Raw genomic sequence first — 22,053 nt, 5'->3', positions numbered from 1 at the left:
AGAGGAACTAAGTGAGTATTTTGCATCAGTCTTCACTGTGGAGGACATCAGCAATATACCGGATAGTCAGGGGTCTCAGGGGATAGAACTGAATTCAGTTAAGATTACTAGAGAGAAGGTGCTCAGGAAGCTAAATGGACTAAAGACATGTCTCCCGGACCGGATGAGGTGCACCCTTGGGTTCTGAAGGAGGTGGCTTTAGAGATTGCGGAGGCACTGGTGATAACTTTCCAGGAATCAATAGACTCCGGCATGGTTCCGGAGGACTGGAGGGTCGCTAATGTAGTTCCGCTGTATAAGGGTGGGAGGCAGCATAAAGACCTATTAGTCTGACATCAGTGGTGGGAAAGTTATTAGAATCAATCCTCAAGGATGAGGTTATGGAATACCTAGAGGTGCAAGGCAAGATAGGTCCTGGCCAACATGGTTTCATGAAGGGAAGATCCTGCCTGACCAACCTATTGGAGTTTTTTTTGAGGAAATCTCAGGTAGGGTGGATAACGGAGAGGTTGTGGATGTTGTGTATTTAGACTTTCAAAAGGCCTTCAACAAGGTGCCGCACAAGAGGCTGATTAATAAGATGAGAGCTCATGGAATACAGGTAGGATATTGGAATGGGTGGAGCGTTGGCTGGTTGGCAGGAAGCAAAGGGTGGGAATAAAAGGATCTTGTTCTGGTTCGCTACCAGTTACTAGTGGTGTTCCGAGGGGTCGGTGTTGGGGCCACTTCTTTTTACTCTGTACATTAACGATTTGGATGATGGAGTAAATAGTTTTGTGGCTAAGTTTGCAGATGACACCAAGATAGGTGGAGGAGTAGGGAGCATAGAGGAGACAGAGAGACCTAGATAGTTTAGGAGAATGGGCAAGGAAATGGCAGATGAAATTCAATGTTGAGAAGTGTGTTGTTGTACACTTTGGAAAGAGAAATAAATGGGCAGATTATTATCTAGAAGGGGAGAAAATTCAAAGTACATAAGTACAAAGGGACTTGGGGGTACTCGTGCAGGATACCCTGAAGGTTAACCACCAGGTCGGATCGGTGGTAAGGAAAGCGAATGCTATGTTGGCATTCATTTCGAGAGGTATAGTGTATAAAAGTAAGGAAGTGTTGATGAGGCTCTACGGGGCACTAGTGAGGCCTCATTTGGAATACTGTGCGCAGTTTTGGGCCCATATCTTAGGAAGGATGTACTGATGTTGGAGAGGGTTCAGAGGAGATTTACGAGGATGATTCCCAGAATGAAAGGTCTTACATGTGATGAGTGTTTGTCAGCTCTTGGACTGTACTCACTGGAGTACAGAAGAATGAGAGGGGACCTCAAACATTTAAAATGTTGAAAGGACTGGACAGAGTAGATGTGGCCAAGCTGTTTCCCTTGGTGGGTGAGTCCAGGACCAGAGGGCACAATCTTAGAATTAGAGGGTACAGGTTTAAAACAGAGATGAGGAGAAATTTCTTTAGCCAGAGGGTAGTGAATTTATGGAATTCCTTGCCACATACAGAAGTGGAGGCCCGATCATTGGAGTCATTTGAGGAGGAGATAGATAGGCATCTAATTAGTCAAAGTATGAAGGGATATGGGGATAAGGCCGGAAATTGGGGTTAGAATAGTTTTTTGTTTGCTCATGGAGCAGACTCTTCCCACCCACCCCCCCCCCCCCCCCCAAATTTCTCATTTCTTTTTCCCCTTTTCTTTGGAGCAGACTCGATGGGCCAAATGGCCTACTTCTGCTCCCTTGTCTTGTGATCTTGTGAATTGAAGGGAAACGGCCACAGGAAACAAATCAGAAGCTGACAGATTAATAACCTGTGCAATTCATAATAATCAAAATCACTCCACTCCCCTTCAAATTTAGAGCTGTCAATCAAGGCTGTGTGTGGTGGCACTGAGGACTAGGTTTCAAACACAATTATATAATTAAAAATCATATCTTTTTTGTCTATGCTTGAAATGTAATGTTGAAAATAAGTCAATTCTCGGGCTCCTCTGCAATCTCTGACATTCCTCTCAAGTTCCAGTCTCCGGGTCAGAAAACCGCAAGTTCAATCCCCACACCCAAGCACTAACAATGTCCCTGTGAGGGAGTGTGACACTACCCTGATAAGGCGGCTTTCCCCATCTGTTAAGGATCCCAAGGCACCATTTCAGGGAGAACATGCGCTACCGAAGCTGGTTATGCTGTCCTTTACCAGGGTGTCACTGCCCAACAACACAGCTGCAGGACAGCTACTGCATTCAACAACACAGCTGCAGGACAGCTACTGCATTCAACAACACAGCTGCAGGACAGCTACTGCATTCAACAACACAGCTGCAGGACAGCTACTGCATTCAACAACACAGCTGCAGGACAGCTACTGCATTCAACAACACAGCTGTCACCCCAAGAGCTGGGAATTACCCAGAGTCAGAGAGAGGTGGTGGTCATTTAACCCCCGAAGCCCGTTCCATCATTCAACTAGACTACAGCTGACCTCTTAACTCCATTAACTTGGTTCCATAGCTTCCTTGGCCTAACAGATAGCTATCAACCTCATATCAATTTTTCCCCATCAATCCCAGTCTCAGGAACTTTCATGGGAGGTGGGGAAGGGATGTGAGGGAGATATCCACTTTTTTGTGAAGTCTTCCTCACATCATTCACGCACAGCCTCGCTAACCATGTCAGTCTAGCCAACATGTTAGCCTCACGCACCATGTCACTCTAGCCAACCTGTCCTTACAATTCAACCATTTAGCCCAGATTGAATCAATATCTAGATGGGAGTCTGACCAGAGATCTATATGACCGAACTTTCCAATGTTAAATATGGAATCCATTTTAATCTTTTCACAACTTCTATCAACGAACAAAAGTTTTCAGCGTCAGGCCAGTCAGCTATAGGGCATGGCAATTCCACAGCCAAAGTTGCCTCATTGCAAAACCACTCACACAACATTTAATTTTCACCACTTGATTAAATTACCATTAGGTGCACGGAAATGACTGTAAGGAATTACCTCATTAAAGTGCGAGGATGGTGGATTAACATCAGCAGAGATGTTGTCAATCTCAGTGTGCTGGGGAAAGAAAAGCGGTGGTTAATAATAACAGTGGAGAGGTTACTGAACATGTGAAGGAGATGGCTTCATACCATGCCTTCAATGACGAATCTACAGTCTTCAATAATCGCTGTCTACTTCTTAAAAGATCCTTGTACTTCAGTTTCGTCCCAACAGAATCATACCAAAAAATTTCATACTCTTGGAATAAAATACTGTAATTCATCAAACATGTGTCTACAAGGTATTGGTCCGATTAGACACAATAGAGTCATAGAAACAGGGCCTTCAATCCAACTCCACATCGACTAAGATGTCTAAGGAAGTCTCATTTGTCCAGTTTGACTCCTATGCCTCTCAACCTTTCCTATCCAAGTACCTGCCCAAATATCTTTTATTGCATTTAAATGCAGCTTATATGATTTTACTTTAAATACAACTTTTATCAACCTGTCCTCTTATATTAAAGACACACACAACTGGAAAAAAGCATTCATATTAGTAATCAAAGATAATGGCTTCAGTGTTCCCACTAATTAGTTGGAATAAAACATCTGTCTGTCCAGTGCTCAATGAACCATTTAGATATAGTAGAGGGGATCAAGAGAGGTGGCGACCTGGAGCTGGGTGTCATCAGATACAAGTCAAGAAGAAATGATGTTAAGCAAATCTGCAGCAAAGAGATGGTAAATGTACATTGTTTTGTAAGTGCAAGTCTCTCGGCAATTGTGTGGCTGAATGCCTCTCGACACTTCCTACATTTCAGTTCCTACAAGCTGTCAGTGTCCAAGGCCAGCGACGGCACACGTTAAATACAAAGCTCTCTCTGTACTGTCTCGTCAAACATTCCCAGGGCAGGGATGCATGAATAGGATGAAGGGCAAGGTTAAGAACATATTCTAAAGAGGATTTTTACAATATAAATTAGATTCTATCCAAACCATTATTGTAGACCCGGGAAAATTCTTCACCCCAGGTCTTGTGACATTTCAATAAAATAAAAAACAAAGGTTAAAATAAATGTAAGTTCTCTGTAAAGATAGTCTGGTCTATCCAGACTATTAAATGTTGCAATAAAAGCAGAAAAAGCTGGAAATGTTCAAAAGATCGGACAGTATCTGGAGAGAGTTCAGTTCAATGACCTTTCATCAGTATTGTTAAAAATCAAACCCGCTTTAAATTGAGGAATGAAGAGAAAAAAGGGAACATCTACATTGTTGGAAACCAGTTTCAATGACGTGGTGTTGCTGCTGGCTGAGAGAGTGTGGTGAAGGTTTCTTAACCGTAGTTGGTCTGCCCGGAGATGAAATTAAAGCAGAGGAAAGAACAGACACTGCGTCTGCAAGAAGTTAAACAACGCAGATGCTGGAAATCTGAAATAAAACAGAATGCTGGAGACACTCAGCAAGAAAGATGTCAGGAGAGAAAAACAGAGTTAATATCACAGTTGTTGCTGTTACATCAGAAGCAGTACAAACCGGAGAAGATGCTACCAAAAACTGTTGAATTCTGTGTTAAGTCCCAGAGCCAGTAATGTACCTAGATGAATGATACAGCAGGAAAAGAGGCCCTTTGGCCCAGCTCACCCATGCTGACCAAGGGGGCTTCCAGAAGCAAAAATCAAGCTGCTGGAAGAACTGGAGTTGCTCCAGCACCTTGTTTTTCGCTCCAGATTCCAACACCTGCAGTCACTTGCATCTCCAAGGTGCCTTCTTGAGCTAGTCCCATTTGCCTGCATTTGGCCCATTTCCCTCTAAACCTGTCCAAATGTCTTCTAAGTGTTGTAATTGTAACTCTACCACTTCCTCTGGCAGCTTGTTCACACCACCCTGTGTGAAAAACTTGCCCCTCAGATCTCCTTTCCCTTCTTGCCTTTTGTTTTAGACCACCCGACCCTGTGAAGAATATACCATCCCATAAGCTTGCACTGTTCCACGATTCCAAAAATGAGGTCAGAGTGGGATGGAGGATTTAAGTGACAGTCTCTTACAAATTTTTTACAGATGTACAGTGGTGAGCATTCTGACTGGTTGCATACAGCCTGGTACGGAGGCTCCAATGCCCAGGATCACAAGAGACTGCAGAGGGTTGTAGACTCAGCCAGCTCCATCACAGGCACAACCCTTCCCACCATTGAAGGCATTTAAGAGGTAGTGCCTCAAAGCAGCAAAATCCATCACTAAGGACCCTCAACATCCGGGACATGCCCTCTTTTCATTACTACCATCGGGGAGGTGGTACAGGAGCCTGAAGACGGCTTCTTCCCTTCTGCCATCAGATTTCTGAACGGTCCATAAATATTCCTTTACTTTTGCACTATTTATTTTTGTAATTTATAGTAATTTTGTCTTTGCACTATACTGCTACTGCAAAACAAATTTCCTATCATCTAGCTTAGGGTTACTCTTACAGACTGAACAGAGAAGTTCTATGAAATGGTCACCCAATCTATGTTTGGTTCCTCCAATGCAGAGGAGTCCACACTCTGAGTACTGAATGTAGAATGATAATTGGGAGGTAAAGACTCACCGATGACACTGCCACAAAGCCGGGTGGGTAGAATTCTGGCGCGCTAGCCGATAGTTTTGACTGGATGGTATATGCCTCCACTTTTTGCGGTTTAACCAGGGCAGTATTTGTGCCGTGCAACAGATACTGGTCATGAGATCCCAAGGTCATTTGCCCATGGCTGGCGCTGTCTGAAAAATTACAGAAAGAAAACCCATTATTTTCCCGAATTCTCCTTCCCTTCAGTGCCTCAACATACAGTCCAACATGCAAGCTTCTCACTGTCACTGTCCAGTCAAAAAGCAACCATTCCCCACCAAGGCCCCAGATCAATACAGCTAACCCTTTGGTATTTGTGGACTGATTGACTGTGCACCATAAAAACTCAGCAGACACCCTGCAAAAGCAAATCCGTGTTTTTCTTTGTGAAGAGGTCTTCCTCACATTCACACACAGCCTCACTAATGATATGTATCCTTTTCCTGAGGTCCCCCTACTACAGAAAATTCTAACTTAGTAAATATAATTATTTTTAATATGTATATAAAAGATTAACAGATGATCTAGCTAAAGGGCACACCATGTTAGTCTAACCAATCTGTCCTTACAATTCAACCATTTAAGCCTAGATTGAATTAATGTCTAGGTGGGAGCCTGTCCAGAGATCTATCTGACTGGAATTTCCAATAATAAGTATGGAATACATTTTAATCTTTTCACAACTTCTATCAACAAACAGAAGTTTTCAGCATCAGTCCAGTCAGCTACAGGTATGGGAACTCCAGAGCCAAAATGACTAATTGTAAAACCACTGTTCCCATTAACCTGTACAGCAATATTTTAACATTGCTGCTTCCATCCTATGGAAAGATGCCTGGTTTCTAACCCAGCACCTCCATAAACTGGGAGATCAAAGTAATAAGTAGATTAAACCCACACATTGTATTGACATTCACCAAGAAGCAAGCCCTACACTGCAGTCACTTTCAGGTAACATGTCAAATGGAGGCTGTGTATGTTCCAGTAGATGCTATGTCATAGCAGAAGAAGAGGGAGCTCTATCCTGAGACAATGCCTCCAAGCTAAAAATTTCTTAAGAGATGCTCCAGTTTTATTGAGACAGATTGGTTAGTATGACAGAAAATTCCTCTACCCGTTAGTTTCAGTTTTTCAGATGATTAGAGGACACCGCGGTTCACCGAAAACAGGCCGACATACAGGAGTTAAGTGTTAGCAATGGAGTGGGAGCATCTTGGAAAGTCACATCCTTGCTTTTATAACTGCCAAAAAATTAGACAACTGCTTCCAGAGATGTACTCTCAGTTCAGAGTGGATCAGAGCATTTACTACCTAGAATCTTGGTTGACTGAAGTGCACACACCACCAGGCTTAAGGTCAGCCTCTATCCCACTGAGATAAGAATATTGAATGGTTCTCTTATACAATAAGATGGACTCTGACCTCACCATCTACCTTGTTGTGACCTTGCACCTTATTGTCTACCTGCACTGTACTTTCTCTGTAGCTGTGACACTTTGTACTGTTATTACCTGTACTACCTCAATGCACTCTGTACTAACTCAATGTAACTGCACTGTGTAATGAATTGACCTGTACAATCGGAATGCAAGACAAGTTTTTCACTGTACCTCGGTACAAATGACAATAATAGAACAATACCAATGCCCTCACTTTCTTCCCCTCTAACCCATGCATACATCTTAACATATAGAAAATGACCACTTAGCCTCTTCCATCATTCACCAAGGTCATGGCTGATCTGGCTCTGATTTCCACCTATCTCGTCTCCATATAAACCACAGAACCATACAGCACAAAACAGGCCCTTTGGCCCACCATACTTTTAATGCCATGGATTAGCAACAACATATCACTCACATTATCTTTCTACCTTTAAAAGCCTGGCTCTGATTTCATATCCTTGTCCTTAACAGGGATTAAGTTGCAACACACACATAGAGGAACTCAGCGGGTCAGGCAGCATCTGTGGAGGGAAATGGACAGTCGATGTTTCGGGCCGAGACACTACCCGGACTCCGTTAGATGCTGCACGACCTGCTGAGTTTCTTCAGCAGATTGTGTTATTCCAGACTCCAGCATCTGCAGTCTCTCGTGTCTCCACATTGGTTCAGTTACTGGACTAAAAGCTGAACCTAGACTACTGATCCAAAGACACGAGTTTGAATTATGCTTTGGCATTTACCCTCACATTTATCAAACGAGCACTTGAATCGTCAAGGATTAGAAGACCATCGACCAAGTGCTGGTAAATGGGATTAGTAGATCATGGTTGGCACAGACCTCATGGGCCGAAGGGCCTTCTGTGCTGTTTGAGGGAGACAGTCCAGATGAAGGGTTTGTCGACTGTTCATTTTCCTCTACAGATGCTGCCTGGCCCATGAGTTCTTCCAGCAGCTTGTTATTTTGCTTGCACTGTTGTACATTCTGTAGCTGGGTAGTTGATGGTCACCATGGACAAGATGAGCCAAAGGATCCATTTGTGCTGTATGACTCTGTGACCACCCTCAAGTGATTAAATATACGAGGAATAAAAGGAAAACAGTAACCGGGAAACTGCCAGCTTCTCACTTGGTCCACTGATGTCCTTCAAGGAAGGAAACCTGCTGTCCTTACCCAGTCCAGAACCTACATGACTCCAGAGCGACCAATGTGGGTGTCTCCTCAGTTCAGAGGTAATTAGGGATGAATAATAAATGTCAGTATTTCCAGTGAGGTCCACATCCTTGGGCAAATAAACCTTCTTACAGGCAGAAAAATTCTATTCTATTGATTGGAATCATGGAGTAATACAGCATGGGAACAGGTCCTATGGCCCAATTTGCCCATGCCAACCACGGTGCCCACCAAGCTTGTCCCATTCGTCTGCGTTTGGCCCATGTCCCCCAACTCTTCTCAAAATTCCTATTTCTCAGTTAAATTACTCCATCTGCAGCCTAGTTTAATTGAACTTTTAAGTCCCAGTAACATGATGAATCTGTACCACATGCCTTCCAAGGTCAATATATCCCTTATAGAATCTGGTGCCCCAAACTATACACAGTGCTCCAGACATGATCTAATAGCAGCAGCAAAATGTCCCCCTTTATAAAAGAACAATGTAGCATTAAACTGATGTTTCTTTTCATCTGAGCTCTACATTTTAAAGTCCTATTTCTCTGGTTCACTACTGCCTCAAGTATTTTATTAAATAATATTCCAATGATAAAAATCAGAGCACAGAATTAGTAAATTGGTTTATTGTCACACGTACCGAGGTACAGTGAAAAACTTGGTTTTGCATTGTCATCCATACATTATTTCATCACATCAGTGCATTGAGGTAGTATGAGGGAAAACAACAACAGAATGCAGAATAAAGTGTCACAGCTACAGAGAAAGCGCAGTGTAGGCAAACAATAAGGTGCAAGGCCATGATGAGGTAGATTGTGAGGTCAAGAGCCCATCTCATTGTACTAGGGGACCATTCAATAGCCTTAAGACAGCGGGATAGAAGCTGTCCTTGAGCCTGGTGGTACGTGCTTTTAGGCTTTTGTTTCTTCTGCCCGATTCGGGGAGGGGGGGGGGGGGTCTTTGATTATGCTGGCTGCTTTACTGAGCAGCAAGAAGTGCAGAGTCTATTTCCCGTGAGGTGCTGAGCTGTGTCCACAACTCTGCAGTTTCTGCTCATCACTCCAGTGCTTCTTTCCCCCAAAGACTCGTATTATCCCAACATGACCTCTCTCTTTAAATGGAGCTGTTTATGCAGTCTTTAACATAAACAGGCTTGCCTCAAAATACTCTGACAAGGCTTTGTAACCATCAGGCACCTCCCACAAGGACCAATGCTTGACCTCATTTTTTCCTTGTGTTTTCTACTCAGGCAATACTGCCCGAGACATTCAGTCCACTTTCACGCAAACACCACCCTGGCTCAACCACTCCACTGTCCATGTAATCAGATTGCCTGGCCGATATTCTGACCTAGATTAGCTGTCACTTTCTTCAGCCAGGCTGTGCAAAAACCACAATCATTTTTGGGCCCCACCACCATCATCATACTTTCCAGACTTGACTACTGGGTCTCTTCTGATCAACAACTCTGTAAACTTTAAAGCACTCCTGCCCTGCCTGAATCCCAGAAACAACCTCAACCCATCGCTCACAACATACATATTCCACACGTCCAACGATTTCCATTTTGCTTTGGCACCTTTATACACCTTTATAAACCTGACATTTCCCAAAATTCAACCCCAAATTCTTAGTTTCTCCCAACTTTCCCTCTTGTACACCCCTCCCTTTGCCCCAAATGTTTCCCCCACCCCACTCCTTTAAGTCCATTCTTTGATCAAATTTTGATGGACCCCAACATGCAAAAAGCTTTGAGCCCTCACAGGTCACACACTGCAGTCATGCCAGAAATGACTTAAAGTTCCAAGATCCAGCTACAGTCTAAAGAGCTCCAAGAGTGAAGTAAACAATGCTTCATTAAAAACACAAAAGTCAATTCATTCCTGAGGAAATATATTTAAAAACTTTTATTTTGGATACTACAGCATAAATGGCAAGCAAAGGTCTAGCTTAGATGGGCATCTTGGTCAGCATGGGTTGATTGGGCTGAAGGGCCTGTTTCTGTGCTGTATAACTCTATGAATCTATACCACAAAACAATTTTGACCAAAAAAGGGTTTGAACAATGGTTTTAATTTTTTTTAATGAATTCACAGGATATGAATCCCATTGGAGAAATCCAGTACTAACACCCACTCCTAACTGCCCTCGAGAATGCAGTCATTCCATTTCTCCCCAGTGCCCTGGCCAACAACACTCTAAAAAGCCAGGTTATCTGCTCAACAAGACATGGCTGTTTGCAGGAGCTTGTTGTGTCTACACAAAGTACTTCACTGTCTATGACGAGCTTTGGAATGTTCTGAGGATGCGAAGGCACTGTCCAAACACACATTCCCTCCTCTCATTTCCTTAGCTTAGTTCTGATAATTCCGTGTAAAGACAGAGCAGAGATCCTGAATTATCACACTTAAGGACCAATAGGTAATACCAAGTCTCGCTTTGTCATCCACTTCCCATTGGTCTGATTGACAGTTCTCAATCATACATTCTACACCATCAACTTGTATAAAATCGACTCAGTCACCAACTGAGCAATCTGATCAATGGACTCACAAAATTATCTCAGTGCTAACTTGAATGTTCCCTGCACCCTCTGCCCCCACCCCTACTCCCCAATAATTTGGTTCCTCTCCAAATTAAGCACGTCCCCCAAATTTAAAAGTAATACGTATGTACCTTTAAATAACAATTATATTCATCCATTTGAACAACGTGTGCTTTTAATGTCTCTGCTGACCTCAGCCTGTGCATGTTTGGAACCACTACTGTAGCCTTGGAAAGTACAATTAATCAACCGTACAAAAGGAACAGATTTTCTTCAGCAGTTCTTCTCAAAGACTTTGCACATTTGAACACTAGACTTTTAAAAAGTGTATTGGAGCCCCACAGAAAAATGTTTCAAGAAAAAGGCCCAAAAAAAATCAATTATCATTAGCAGCCTTTGTGGAGAAATTCTAATTTACCAGTGTAACTCAAGTAACCGACACCATCCAGGACACAGCAGCCCACTTGATAGACACCCCATCCACACCCACTCACTCACTCCACCACCCACACACAGTAGCAGCAGTGTGGACCATCTACAGGACGCACTGCAGCAACTCACCAAGACTCCTCAGACAGCACCTTCCAAACCCACCGCCTCTACCAGCTAGAAGGACAAGGGCAGCAAAAGCCCGGGCAACACCACCCCCTGGAAGTTGCCCTCCAGGCCACATCCCATCCTGACTTGGAAATACATCGCTGTTCCTTCACCGTCGCTGGGTCAGAACCCTGGAACTCCCTCCCTGACACCACTGTGGGTGTACCCACACCTCAGGGACTGCAGCGGTTCAACAAGGCAGCTCACCACCACCTTCTCAAGGGCAGCTAGGGGTGGGCAATTAAATGCTGGCTTAGCCTGTGAAGCACACATCCCTTGAATGAAATAAAAACACTTTTGTTAACCACTTACATAACATTTGACCTGTATTGAACTTGGGCAAATTAATCCGAATGTGTAATACGTTGGCACATTTGGAATAAATACACTGTCATGCAATAAATATCTTTAGACGTTAGGTTCCATGATGCGTGTAATCTCTGGTATTCTCCACCTGGAGGGTTGGACAGTTTCAGTCATTACCTGTTTGAAAAGATCGATTTCTGGATGTTAAAGAAATCAATGGATATGGGGAAAGTCAAAACAACCTTGCTGAACGCTAGTGCTGCTGCCTCACAGCTCTGCAGACCTGGGTTTGATACTGAGAACAAAGAATTCCTGGTGTGTACAGGATGGCTTTGGACCAGTACATAGACTGGGCATTTTGGGAAGAGAAAGAGCTAGATAGTAACCTTGTTAAGAAGAACAATGGATAACAAGGATGTTAACCTGTCACATGGGTCTTATTAGGCAAGAATGACAATAATATGATAGGGGTCTTCACCAAGATGGCAAGTGGAGTAATTGATCCAAATCTAAGCAAGGGGGACTACAAAGATCATATTGAGTTCAAGAGCCATGAGGTAATGTTACAGCTCTATAGAGCTCTGGTTAGACCACACTTGGAGTATTGTGTTCAGTTCTGGTCGCCTCAGTATAGGAAGGATGTGGAAGCTTTAGAGGAGATTTACCAGGATGCTGCCTGGATTGGAAAGCATGTCTTATAGTTTGAGTGAGCTTGGGCTTTTCTCTTTGGAGAGGAGGATCAGAGGTGACTTGATAGAGGTCTGCAAAAAGATAAGAGGCATAGATTGAGTGGACAGTCAGAGACTTTCTCCCAGTGTGACAATGGCTAACACGAGGGGACATAATTTTAAGGTGATTGGAGGAAGGTATAAGGGGGACGTCAGTGGTAAGTTTTTTTTTACACAGAGTGGTGGGTGTGTGGAATGCACCGCTGGCAGAGGTTGTGGGGGCAGATATATTAGGGACTTAAGAGACTCTTAGATAGACACGTGAATGATAGAGAAATGGAGAGCGATGTGGGAGGGAAGGGTTAGATAGATGATAGAGCAGGATAAAATGTCGGCACAACACTGTGGGCCGAAAGGCCTGTCCTGTGCTGTAGTGTTCTATGTTCTATGATCGAAGAGTGAGCTGGCTATGGTAGATTGGAGAACTTCATTATGTGGCACAATGATAGATAAGAAATAAAACCAAGAACTGCAACAGTTATATATTCCTGCCAAGGGTTAAAATACAAAGCTATCCAACCATTGCTTAAAAAAAATCCAAAAGTATCCAAAGGAGTCATATGCATTACCAGACAAAGCAGCAACCCCTAGTACTTAGAGCAGTTTAGATTTCAGCAAAGTAGAACACAGAAATTGATTGAGAGAGCAAAAATGAGAGAAAGGAAACAGGCAAAGAACAAAATGGTGGACTTTGAAAGCTTCTATAAATATGTAAAAAGGAAAAGATTAGTGGTCAAGCATTAGAAATAGGGGAATTCATAATAGGGAACTGAGAAGTAACAAAAATACTTTGGTTCTGTCTTCACACAAAAAAACCTCCCAGAAATGTCAGAGAAACAAGAATCGGATGAAGGTGAAGAATAAAAGATATTGGTAACAATAGTGCTGAAGAAATTAATGGCACTGAAATCCCCAGAACTAGATCATCTGCATACCAATATACCAAGGGTAGCTCCTGAAGTAGCAAATTCTATAAACATCTACAACACACAGGTATTTAGAACAGCATAGTGGGATTCAGGCCTAATCCAGCAAATGGGATTAGTGTGGATAGGCATTGCAGGCTGCATGGATGAGGGCCCATTTTTGTGCTGTACATTTCTATGATTCTATGGGATAGTTTCTGCAGATTACTGAGAGGCAACTGTAACTCCACAATTTAACAAGAGGGGAGAGTAAAAAATTGCAAGCTGCAGACCGGCTGGCCTGATGTTGGGGGAATAATGAGTCCATTATAATGGATGAGATGACAGGGCACTTAGAAAATATGAATGGGATTAGACAAATTAAACATGGGTTTCTGAAAGGGAACTCGCAATTGTGGAGCTTTTTTTGAGAATGTAACTGGTAAGATAGATACGGGAGAACCAATGGAGCCAGTACACTTGGATCTTCAGAATGCTTCTGATAAAATCCCACACTAAGGGTAAGTGTGTAAAATGAAAGCACAAGTTAGTAGGGACAACATACTGACATGGACTGAAAATTGTCTGAGGCAGGAAACAATAGGAATAAATGGGTCATTTTCTGGGTGGTAGACCACCCTGGACATTCTCTCTTCTCCTCCCTCCCATCGGGCAGAAGATACAAAATCCTGAAAGCACGTACCACCAGGCTCAAGGACAGCTTCTATCCTGCTGTCTTAAGACTATTGAACAGTCCCCCAGTACAATAAGATGGACTCATGACCTCACAATCTACCTCGTTTATGGCCTTGCACTTTATTGTCTGCCTGCACTGCACCTTCTCTGTAACTGTAACACTTTATTCTGCATTCTGTTATAGTTTTCCTTTGTACTACCTCAATGTACCATTGTAATGGATTGATCTTACTGGATGGCATGCCAAATTTTTCACTGTACCTCGGTACGCAATAATGAACCAATATCAATAGAGATCAGTGCTTGAGCCCCGGCTATTCATAATATATCAATGATTTGATGTGGGAACCAAATGTAATATTTCCAAGTTTGCCAACAACACCAAACCAGATGGGGCTGTAAACTGCAAGGAGGCTTCAAGGCAGCTTAGACAGATTGAGTGAGTGGGTAAAAACACAGCAAATGCAGCACAACATGGATATTGAAGTCTTCCACTAATAGAAAAAGCAGAAAGGCGGTGCATTGTTTAAATAGTACTAGGTTGGGAAGTGTTGATGTACACATTTGGGTGTCCAGTCACTGAAGGCAAACATGCAGGTAAGGTGGAAAATGATTTGATGGTCTTCATAGCAAGAGCCAGGATGTCTTGCTACAATTATACAGGACCATACATGTAATGTATGCCGTTCTGATCTCCTGACCCAGGAAAGGATATACATGCTATAATGGGAGTGCAGCAAGGATTCACCAGTCTGGTTCCCTTAGGGCAGCTCTGCAATCTGAGACTAGCTTTTCACTTACTGAGCTTAGAATGAAAGGGGACCCAATTGAAACTTCAAAATTTTGACAGGGCTAGGCAGACTGGACATGGGGAGGATGTTTCCCATAGCTGCAGTGTCTTGAACAAGAGGTCTCAGTTTCAGGGCATGAGGTTTAAACCGAAATGAGGAGAAATTGCTTCAGAGGGTGGAGAAGCTGTGGAATTTGCTGTTGAAACAGACACTGAATGTTTGAGGAGTTGGACAGGTTTCTGGATGCAAAGGGAGAGGGCAGGAATATTGTACTCAACAGCAGAGTACGCTCAAAGGACAGAATGACTTATTCCTGCTATTTTCTTTGATTCCCATCTTCCTATTTAAAAAGAAATGATTTGATGGACAGAGTAGATGTTTGGCTTCCCCCAACTGAATTCTGGACTTAGAGGGCAGAGTCTCTGAGACTCGGAAGAGGTTAATTGTTTTCACCAAGTATTGGAAATCTTTGGAATTCTGTGTCCCAGAGTTATCATGTATGGTATGGATGATACTGGGATTAAAGAATATGGGATAGTCCAGCAAGGTGCTGTCGAGGCTGGATGTTAGCAATGATTGAGTGGCAGAGCTTGATTACAGGATCAAATGGCTGGTCTTGTTCCCATTTCTTACGTTCACTTACCTGCCCATATTCAGTTACTTAAACTGCCTGCAAAGACAGTATGGTGCACATTACATCCATGTTTGGGAAATGTTGAAGAGATAACCATATAGTACAAAATTGTTCCTTGGAAAAACATAGGTCAATAAATATGCACAGATTTGTTAAAGATAAATAGCTTCTGAGCTGGTTTTGGGAAGAGGATGGAATAGCATCTGAGGTTCTATATGTAGGCTTTCAAAAAAAAGTGTTTAGAAAGCAACTGTGTAGAAGAATTGTGCAGGAACCAAAAGTAATTATGCTAAATCTTTATAAAACAGTAGTTAGGCCCCAAATAAAGCCCTGTAGCACATTCTAGAAAGGATGTCAAGGACAGGACAAGAATTGTGCTCAGAGTTGACTGGAAATGCTCAAAGAGCAACACGTAATGGACGTGAGCAGAATGAGATAAAAGGGCAGACGTAACCTGGGCACAAATCTCACTAAGGGACAGAAATTTCTAATGAAGAGATGGCTTTCGATCAGAGGGAAGGATACAACAGTGTTGTTGGGACTCCTGCTCATTTTGATGTTTATTAAAGATCAGAACTGGGGCACAAATTAAAAGTTTACATAGCTCCCAAGAAACAAAAATTCAGTTAACTGTCAGTAAAATATTAACAAGACTACACACAGTCTAATGGAAAGGGCAGTCACATGGAAGATTAATTTTAATGCAGAACCTGCGAGATTAACTTTGGTAGGAACAATAAGGAGAGGAAACAAACTGAGTGGCACAAGGGAATTCTGGAACAGAGATCTAGGGATGTTCACATACAAACATTTGCAGGTGACAGGCAAGCTGAGAAAAGTGTTTAAAAAAGCAACTGTTTACAAGAGGAGGAATTGAGCAGGAACCCAAAGTAATTATGCTAAGTCTTTATAAAACACTAGTTAGGCCCCAAATAAAGCCTTGGAGCACATTCTAGTAAGGATGTTAAGGACAGGACTAGAACTGCACAGAGTTGACTGGAAAGTTGGGGTTGTTCTTCCAGATAGCAGAGGTCGAGGGGTGAAGTATAGGACAGAAGACACAGGGACCACCATCATCGACAGGACCTCCAAGTCACGTAGCATTTGTGCTGGAGATATTTTGCTGGTCCTTCATTTTTGCTGGTGCCAAGTCCTGCAACATACTTCCCAGCAACACCACAAGGGCTACAGTGGCGTAAGGTGCCTCAGTTAGGATTGGGAAATAAGTGCTGGCCTTGTCAGTGATGTTCACATTCTTTAAATGAATGAACACCTCTGGTAGAAATAGAGTAAATATAGTTTCCGAAACAGAAATGCCCACTAATAGCTGTGTAACTTAATTTTACATTTTATAAAGGGTGTAAAGCGATTTATTTAACTGAGTATGGATGGCAAGCCTATTTTTGTATTTTACATGCCTTCAAATTAACTGTTGTGTTTTAACATTACTAAAGGTCCTACTTATTTCAAAACTTGAAGTCGGGAATAAGAAAAAAATTTCCGCACGAGTAACATGATGCTTATTTTCTTGAACACGTGTCCCTACTTATTATCCAAAACATATAGTACTGTGGATGCTACAAACCTAAAAATGAAAAGTGCTAGAAATAGATCATTCTGATCAAAGGTTATTGACTTGAAATATTAATCACTTCCCTCTCAAGGTCATCCCTGACCAGTCAATCACTTCCAGTTGCATTTCCTAAGTTCCTGCATTTCCATGACTACCTGCACCCATGTTTACTATAAATTGGTGCATATATTTTACAATTTACCCAAATAAGCCACTAAGTATTTTTGCTATAACTGCTCTGTATCAATTTACTTGATCTCCTTAATTAAATATCCATTCCTGCACTTATCCATGCAAACATCCACTAAGCATCAATGTTGACCAAGAGCCAAAGTTAAAAAAGTTGCTCTTTTTCTCTCTCCACAGATGCTCCCTGACCTGCTGAATATTTGCAGCATTTTGTTTTGGATTTCCAGCATCTGCAATGAGTCTCAATTAGAACATAGATCTATGGGTTCACTCCAATAGCTTGCAATGCGAAGAAATGAGACGAGTTTGCTTCCAACTTACATTCCTGATCATTTTCCTGCCTAATTTTACACATTGAATAGAATCCCAGTCCAGACTGGTCCTCAACCTATAGGGTCACTGGCAGCCTATGGAATCTGTACATAGTAAAACTGGCCCAATCTGCAGAATCACCTGCATCCTCCAGAATCCATACATGCACCCAACCTGATGGCCGTTCTGCAGTCACTGGACTCCATAAATTGCCAGGCTGGCTGTGCACACAGGGCATCCATGATCCACAGAATTCCATGCCTTCCCAAACCTGTCCCCAGTAACATTGCACCCAGAGCTTATTAGTGTATTCTATTTGTTCCCAGAATAGCTATTCCTACAGGACATCTGGAGCATACAAGTTCCATAGATCCCACGTACAATCATCCAACACTAACCCCTTCTGTTCTCCCCACATTATCAGTCAGAGTTAAACAGCACAGAAACAGGTTTTTTGGATCAACTCATCCATGCCAACCAAGATGTCTATCTACACTAAACCCATTTGTCCCATATCCCTCTAAACCATTCCTATCCATGAACCTGTCCAAATGTCTTTAAAATGTTGCAATTGTATCCGCCTCTACCATTTCCTCTGGCAGCTCGTTCCACATATCCATCACCCTGTATGTGGAAAAACTTGCCCCTCAGATCCCTTGTAAATCCTTCCCATCTCACCTTAAATCCACTCCCTCCAGTTTTAGACTCCCCTACTGTGGGGAACAGACTGTGACCATCCACCTTATCTGTGCCCCTCATGATTTTATAAACCTCTACAAGGTCACCCCTCAGCCTCCTTCGGTCCAGGGAAAACAGTCCCAATCTCCTGAAGTTCTGCTGCAACTGGATGCAGGGTCTCAACCTAAAATGTCGACCATCCCTCTGCCTCCACAGATGTTGCTTGACCCACTGAGTTTGTTTTTTGCTGCAGACTCCAACATCCGCACTCTCCTGTCTTCAGCTATCCAACCTCTCTTTTCACATTCCCATCGATTCCCCCCAGATTCTACAACACACTGGGGGCCATTTAGCTGATTAACTCATCAACCTGCACACCTTTGGGATGTGGGAGGAATCCAGAGCACCTGGGGGGAAACCTACACCATCACAGGGAGAACGTGCAAACTCCACACAGTCAGCAACCGAGGTCAAGATTGAACCAGAGTCACTAGGGTTGTGAGACAGAGGCTGTAGCAGCTGTGTCACTGTAACAATCCCTCTGCAATAAACCCTGGTGCTTGCTTTTATTTTTAAATGACCTTGCTAATCTGTGCTGGGAACTTCAGTGACGGGTCTGTCTGTACTCCAAGATCCCCGTTCCTCTACCCCACCCAAACTCCCACCTTCCAAGTAACAGGACCTCCTCTTCCTTCTCATCCCAACACAACTCCTCACATTTATTTGTGTTAAACCACAAGTGACAATCATTTGTTTGTTCTGAGAGTTTACTAATGTTCTCAGTTCCCACCTATAGGACTACACTCCGCTGGTCTAATTTTTGGTTCTAATTGTATTTTAGTTTTATGATTCTTGTACAAGTTATGTTTAATCTACATTTTCCTTGTGAATGTCGGGTAGCTAATACTATGTTTCCTGATGCGGCTGCAAGTTTTTCATTGCACCTGCGCAGATGACAATAAACTTGATTGCTGTATCCTGTCCCCTTCCCCCTCTAGCCTGTAACTCTGCCCCCCACCCCTTAGTTTATCCACGTCCCCCTCCCGAGCTCTTCCTACCCCCCCCACCCACCCTCAGCCCTGTTCCCCCCCACTCTTCCATCCACCCAAACCCCACCCTCCTGTCTACCCCCGTCCATCCCACCTCTCCTTGTTCACCCCCCTCCCAGCCCACCTTGTCCCCTCTCCCCCTCCCATCCCCAGCTCCCCTCCTCTCCTCCCACACTCCCCACATCCCCCCCGCCACACCTCCCCAATCTGTCCCACTCCCCCCCATCCTCCCTCCATCCCCATTCTCCTCAACCCTCCCGCATCTCTTCTCCATCCCATTCCCCTCCCCCTCCCCTCCCGCCTCGTCCCTCCCTCCCCCCACTCCCCCTCCCCTCCTCCCTCCATCCACCTCCCCCACTCCTCCTCCCTCCATCCCCCTCCCCCCCACTCCTCCTCCCTCCATCCATCCCCCTTCCCCCACCTCCTCCCTCCATCCATCCCCCTTCCCCCCACTCCTCCCTCCATCCATCCCCCTTCCCCCCACTCCTCCCTCCATCCATCCCCCTCCCCCCACTCCTCCCTCCATCCATCCCCCTCCCCCCACTCCTCCCTCCATCCATCCCCCTCCCCCCCACTCCTCCTCCCTCTCCCTCCATCCTCCTCCCCCCACTCCTCCTCCCTCCCTCCCCCCACTCCTCCTCCCTCCCTCCCCCCACTCCTCCTCCCTCCACTCCCCCTCCCACTCCTCCTCCCACTCCCTCCACTCCCCCTCCCTCCTCCCACTCCCTCCCCCCTCCCTCCATCCCCCCCACTCCCCTCTCCCTCCATCCCCCCCACTCCCCCCTCCCTCCCCCCACTCCTCCTCCCTCCATCCCCCTCCCTCCCCACTCCTCCTCCCTCCATCCCCCTCCCTCCCCCACTCCTCCTCCCTCCATCCCCCTCCCTCCCCCACTCCTCCTCCCTCCATCCCCCCTCCTCCTCCCCACTCCTCCCTCCATCCCCTCCCTCCCCCACTCCTCCTCCCTCCATCCCCCTCCCTCCCCCACTCCTCCTCCCTCCATCCCCCTCCCTCCCCCACTCCTCCTCCCTCCATCCCCCTCCCTCCCCCCCTCCTCCTCCCTCCATCCCCCTCCCTCCCCCACTCCTCCTCCCTCCATCCCCCTCCCTCCCCCACTCCTCCTCCCTCCATCCCCCTCCCTCCCCCACTCCTCCTCCCTCCATCCCCCTCCCTCCCCCACTCCTCCTCCCTCCATCCCCCTCCCTCCCCCCACTCCTCCTCCCCTCACTCCTCCTCCCTCCCTCCCCCACTCCTCCTCCCACTCCTCCTCCCTCCCTCCACTCCTCCTCCCTCCCCCTCCCTCCCCCCACGCCTCCTCCCCTCACTCCTCCTCCCTCCCCCCACTCCTCCTCCCCTCACTCCTCCTCCCTCCCCCCACTCCTCCTCCCCTCACTCCTCCTCCCTCCATCCCCCTCCCTCCCCCCACTCCTCCTCCCCTCACTCCTCCTCCCTCCATCCCCCTCTCCTCCTCCCTCCCTCCCCCCACTCCTCCTCCCTCCATCCCCCTCCCTCCCCCCACTCCTCCTCCCTCCCCCTCCCTCCCCCCCCACTCCTCCTCCCTCACCCTCCCTCCCCCCCCACTCCTCCTCCCTCCCTCCCCCCTCCCTCCCACTCCCCCTCCCTCCCTCCCCCCACTCCCCCTCCCTCCCACTCCCCCTCCCTCCCCCCCCACTCCTCCTCCCTCCCTCCCCCCCTCCCCCCCCACTCCTCCTCCCCCCTCTCCCTCCCCCCTCCCCCCCACTCCTCCTCCCCCCTCTCCCTCCCCCCTCCCCCCCACTCCTCCTCCCCTCCCCCCCCACTCCTCCTCCCTCCCTCCCCCCTCTCCCTGCCCCCTCCCCCCCCCCACCGCCTCCCCACTCTCCCTCTCCCCCTCCCCCCCACTCCTCCTCCCTCCCCCTCCCTCCCCCACTCCTCCTCCCCCCTCTCCCTCCCCCCTCCCCCCCCACTCCTCCTCCCTCCCTCCCTCCCCCCCACTCCTCCTCCCTCCCCCCCCCCCGGTTACCGGAGAAGTCAGCGGCGGGCGGGCTGCTCCGGGGCTGGCGCAGCGGCTCCTGCTGCTGGACACCGGCCTTGACGTGGAGGCCGTTGCCCTGCAGGCCGCCGGCGGGGGCGGGGGGCCCGGTACCGGGGCCCGGGGCGGCGTTCAGCCCCAGGCCGCTGCTCCCGGGCCCGTTCTCCGGCGCGCCGTCGCCGTGTCCGCGGCCGTGACCCCGGCCTCGCCCCCGGCCCGCTCCCGGCGCCCGGTCGAAGGCGGCGGGTCTGCCGCCCTCCATCGTCCGTTACCGACCGCCGCCCACTTCCGGCGGGAGACCCCGCCCCGCATCCGGTTCAAAACAAAACAACCGCCGCCCGGCAAGAGGTGACGCTGCCCCAACCTCGCCGGTCCTCCCAGGGCGTCCGCCGCCCGCCGACTGTTGGAGGTCACTGCAGGGGCAGGTTGGTCGGTGGGAGAGCGGGCGGAGGGCGTGGAGAACCACACAACAACAACAACAACAACACACAACAACAACACCACAATAACACCACACAACAACACCACACAACAACATCACCACACAACACCACACAACAACAACAACACACAACAACATCACCACACAACAACATCACCACACAACACCACACAACAACAACACACAACAACAACACACAACAACACACAACATCACCACACAACACCACACCACAACAACACCACACAACACCACCACACAACACAACACACCACAACAACACCACACAACAACACCGCAAAACAACACAACACAACACAAAAACACCGCAAAACAACACAACACAAAAACACCGCCACACAACAACACACAACACAACAGCAACACCACACA

At 46.3% G+C, this 22,053-nt stretch overlaps 1 protein-coding gene across 2 annotated transcripts in view; it reads right to left on the bottom strand.

Annotated features, from left to right (window-relative positions):
* paip1 (poly(A) binding protein interacting protein 1) overlaps nucleotides 1–21,503 on the bottom strand; it is a 61,642-nt gene extending 40,139 nt beyond the window's left edge. For both annotated transcript variants that reach the window (XM_052020123.1, XM_052020124.1), the window contains exons 1-3: nucleotides 21,210–21,503; nucleotides 5,576–5,745; nucleotides 3,005–3,064 (exon numbers count right to left, since the gene is read on the bottom strand). In XM_052020123.1, coding sequence (XP_051876083.1) covers nucleotides 3,005–3,064; nucleotides 5,576–5,745; nucleotides 21,210–21,480 — 501 coding nt within the window. In that variant the 5' untranslated portion in view covers nucleotides 21,481–21,503. The remainder of the gene's footprint in view (nucleotides 1–3,004; nucleotides 3,065–5,575; nucleotides 5,746–21,209) is intronic.
* Between the last annotated feature and the right edge of the window lie 550 nt (nucleotides 21,504–22,053).

This window comes from Pristis pectinata, chromosome 7 (genome assembly GCF_009764475.1).
Source record: "Pristis pectinata isolate sPriPec2 chromosome 7, sPriPec2.1.pri, whole genome shotgun sequence".
NCBI classification, from domain to species: domain Eukaryota; kingdom Metazoa; phylum Chordata; class Chondrichthyes; order Rhinopristiformes; family Pristidae; genus Pristis; species Pristis pectinata.
The sequence above is the reverse complement of the archived record's forward strand: the minus strand, read 5'-3'. Positions and strand labels throughout refer to the sequence as shown.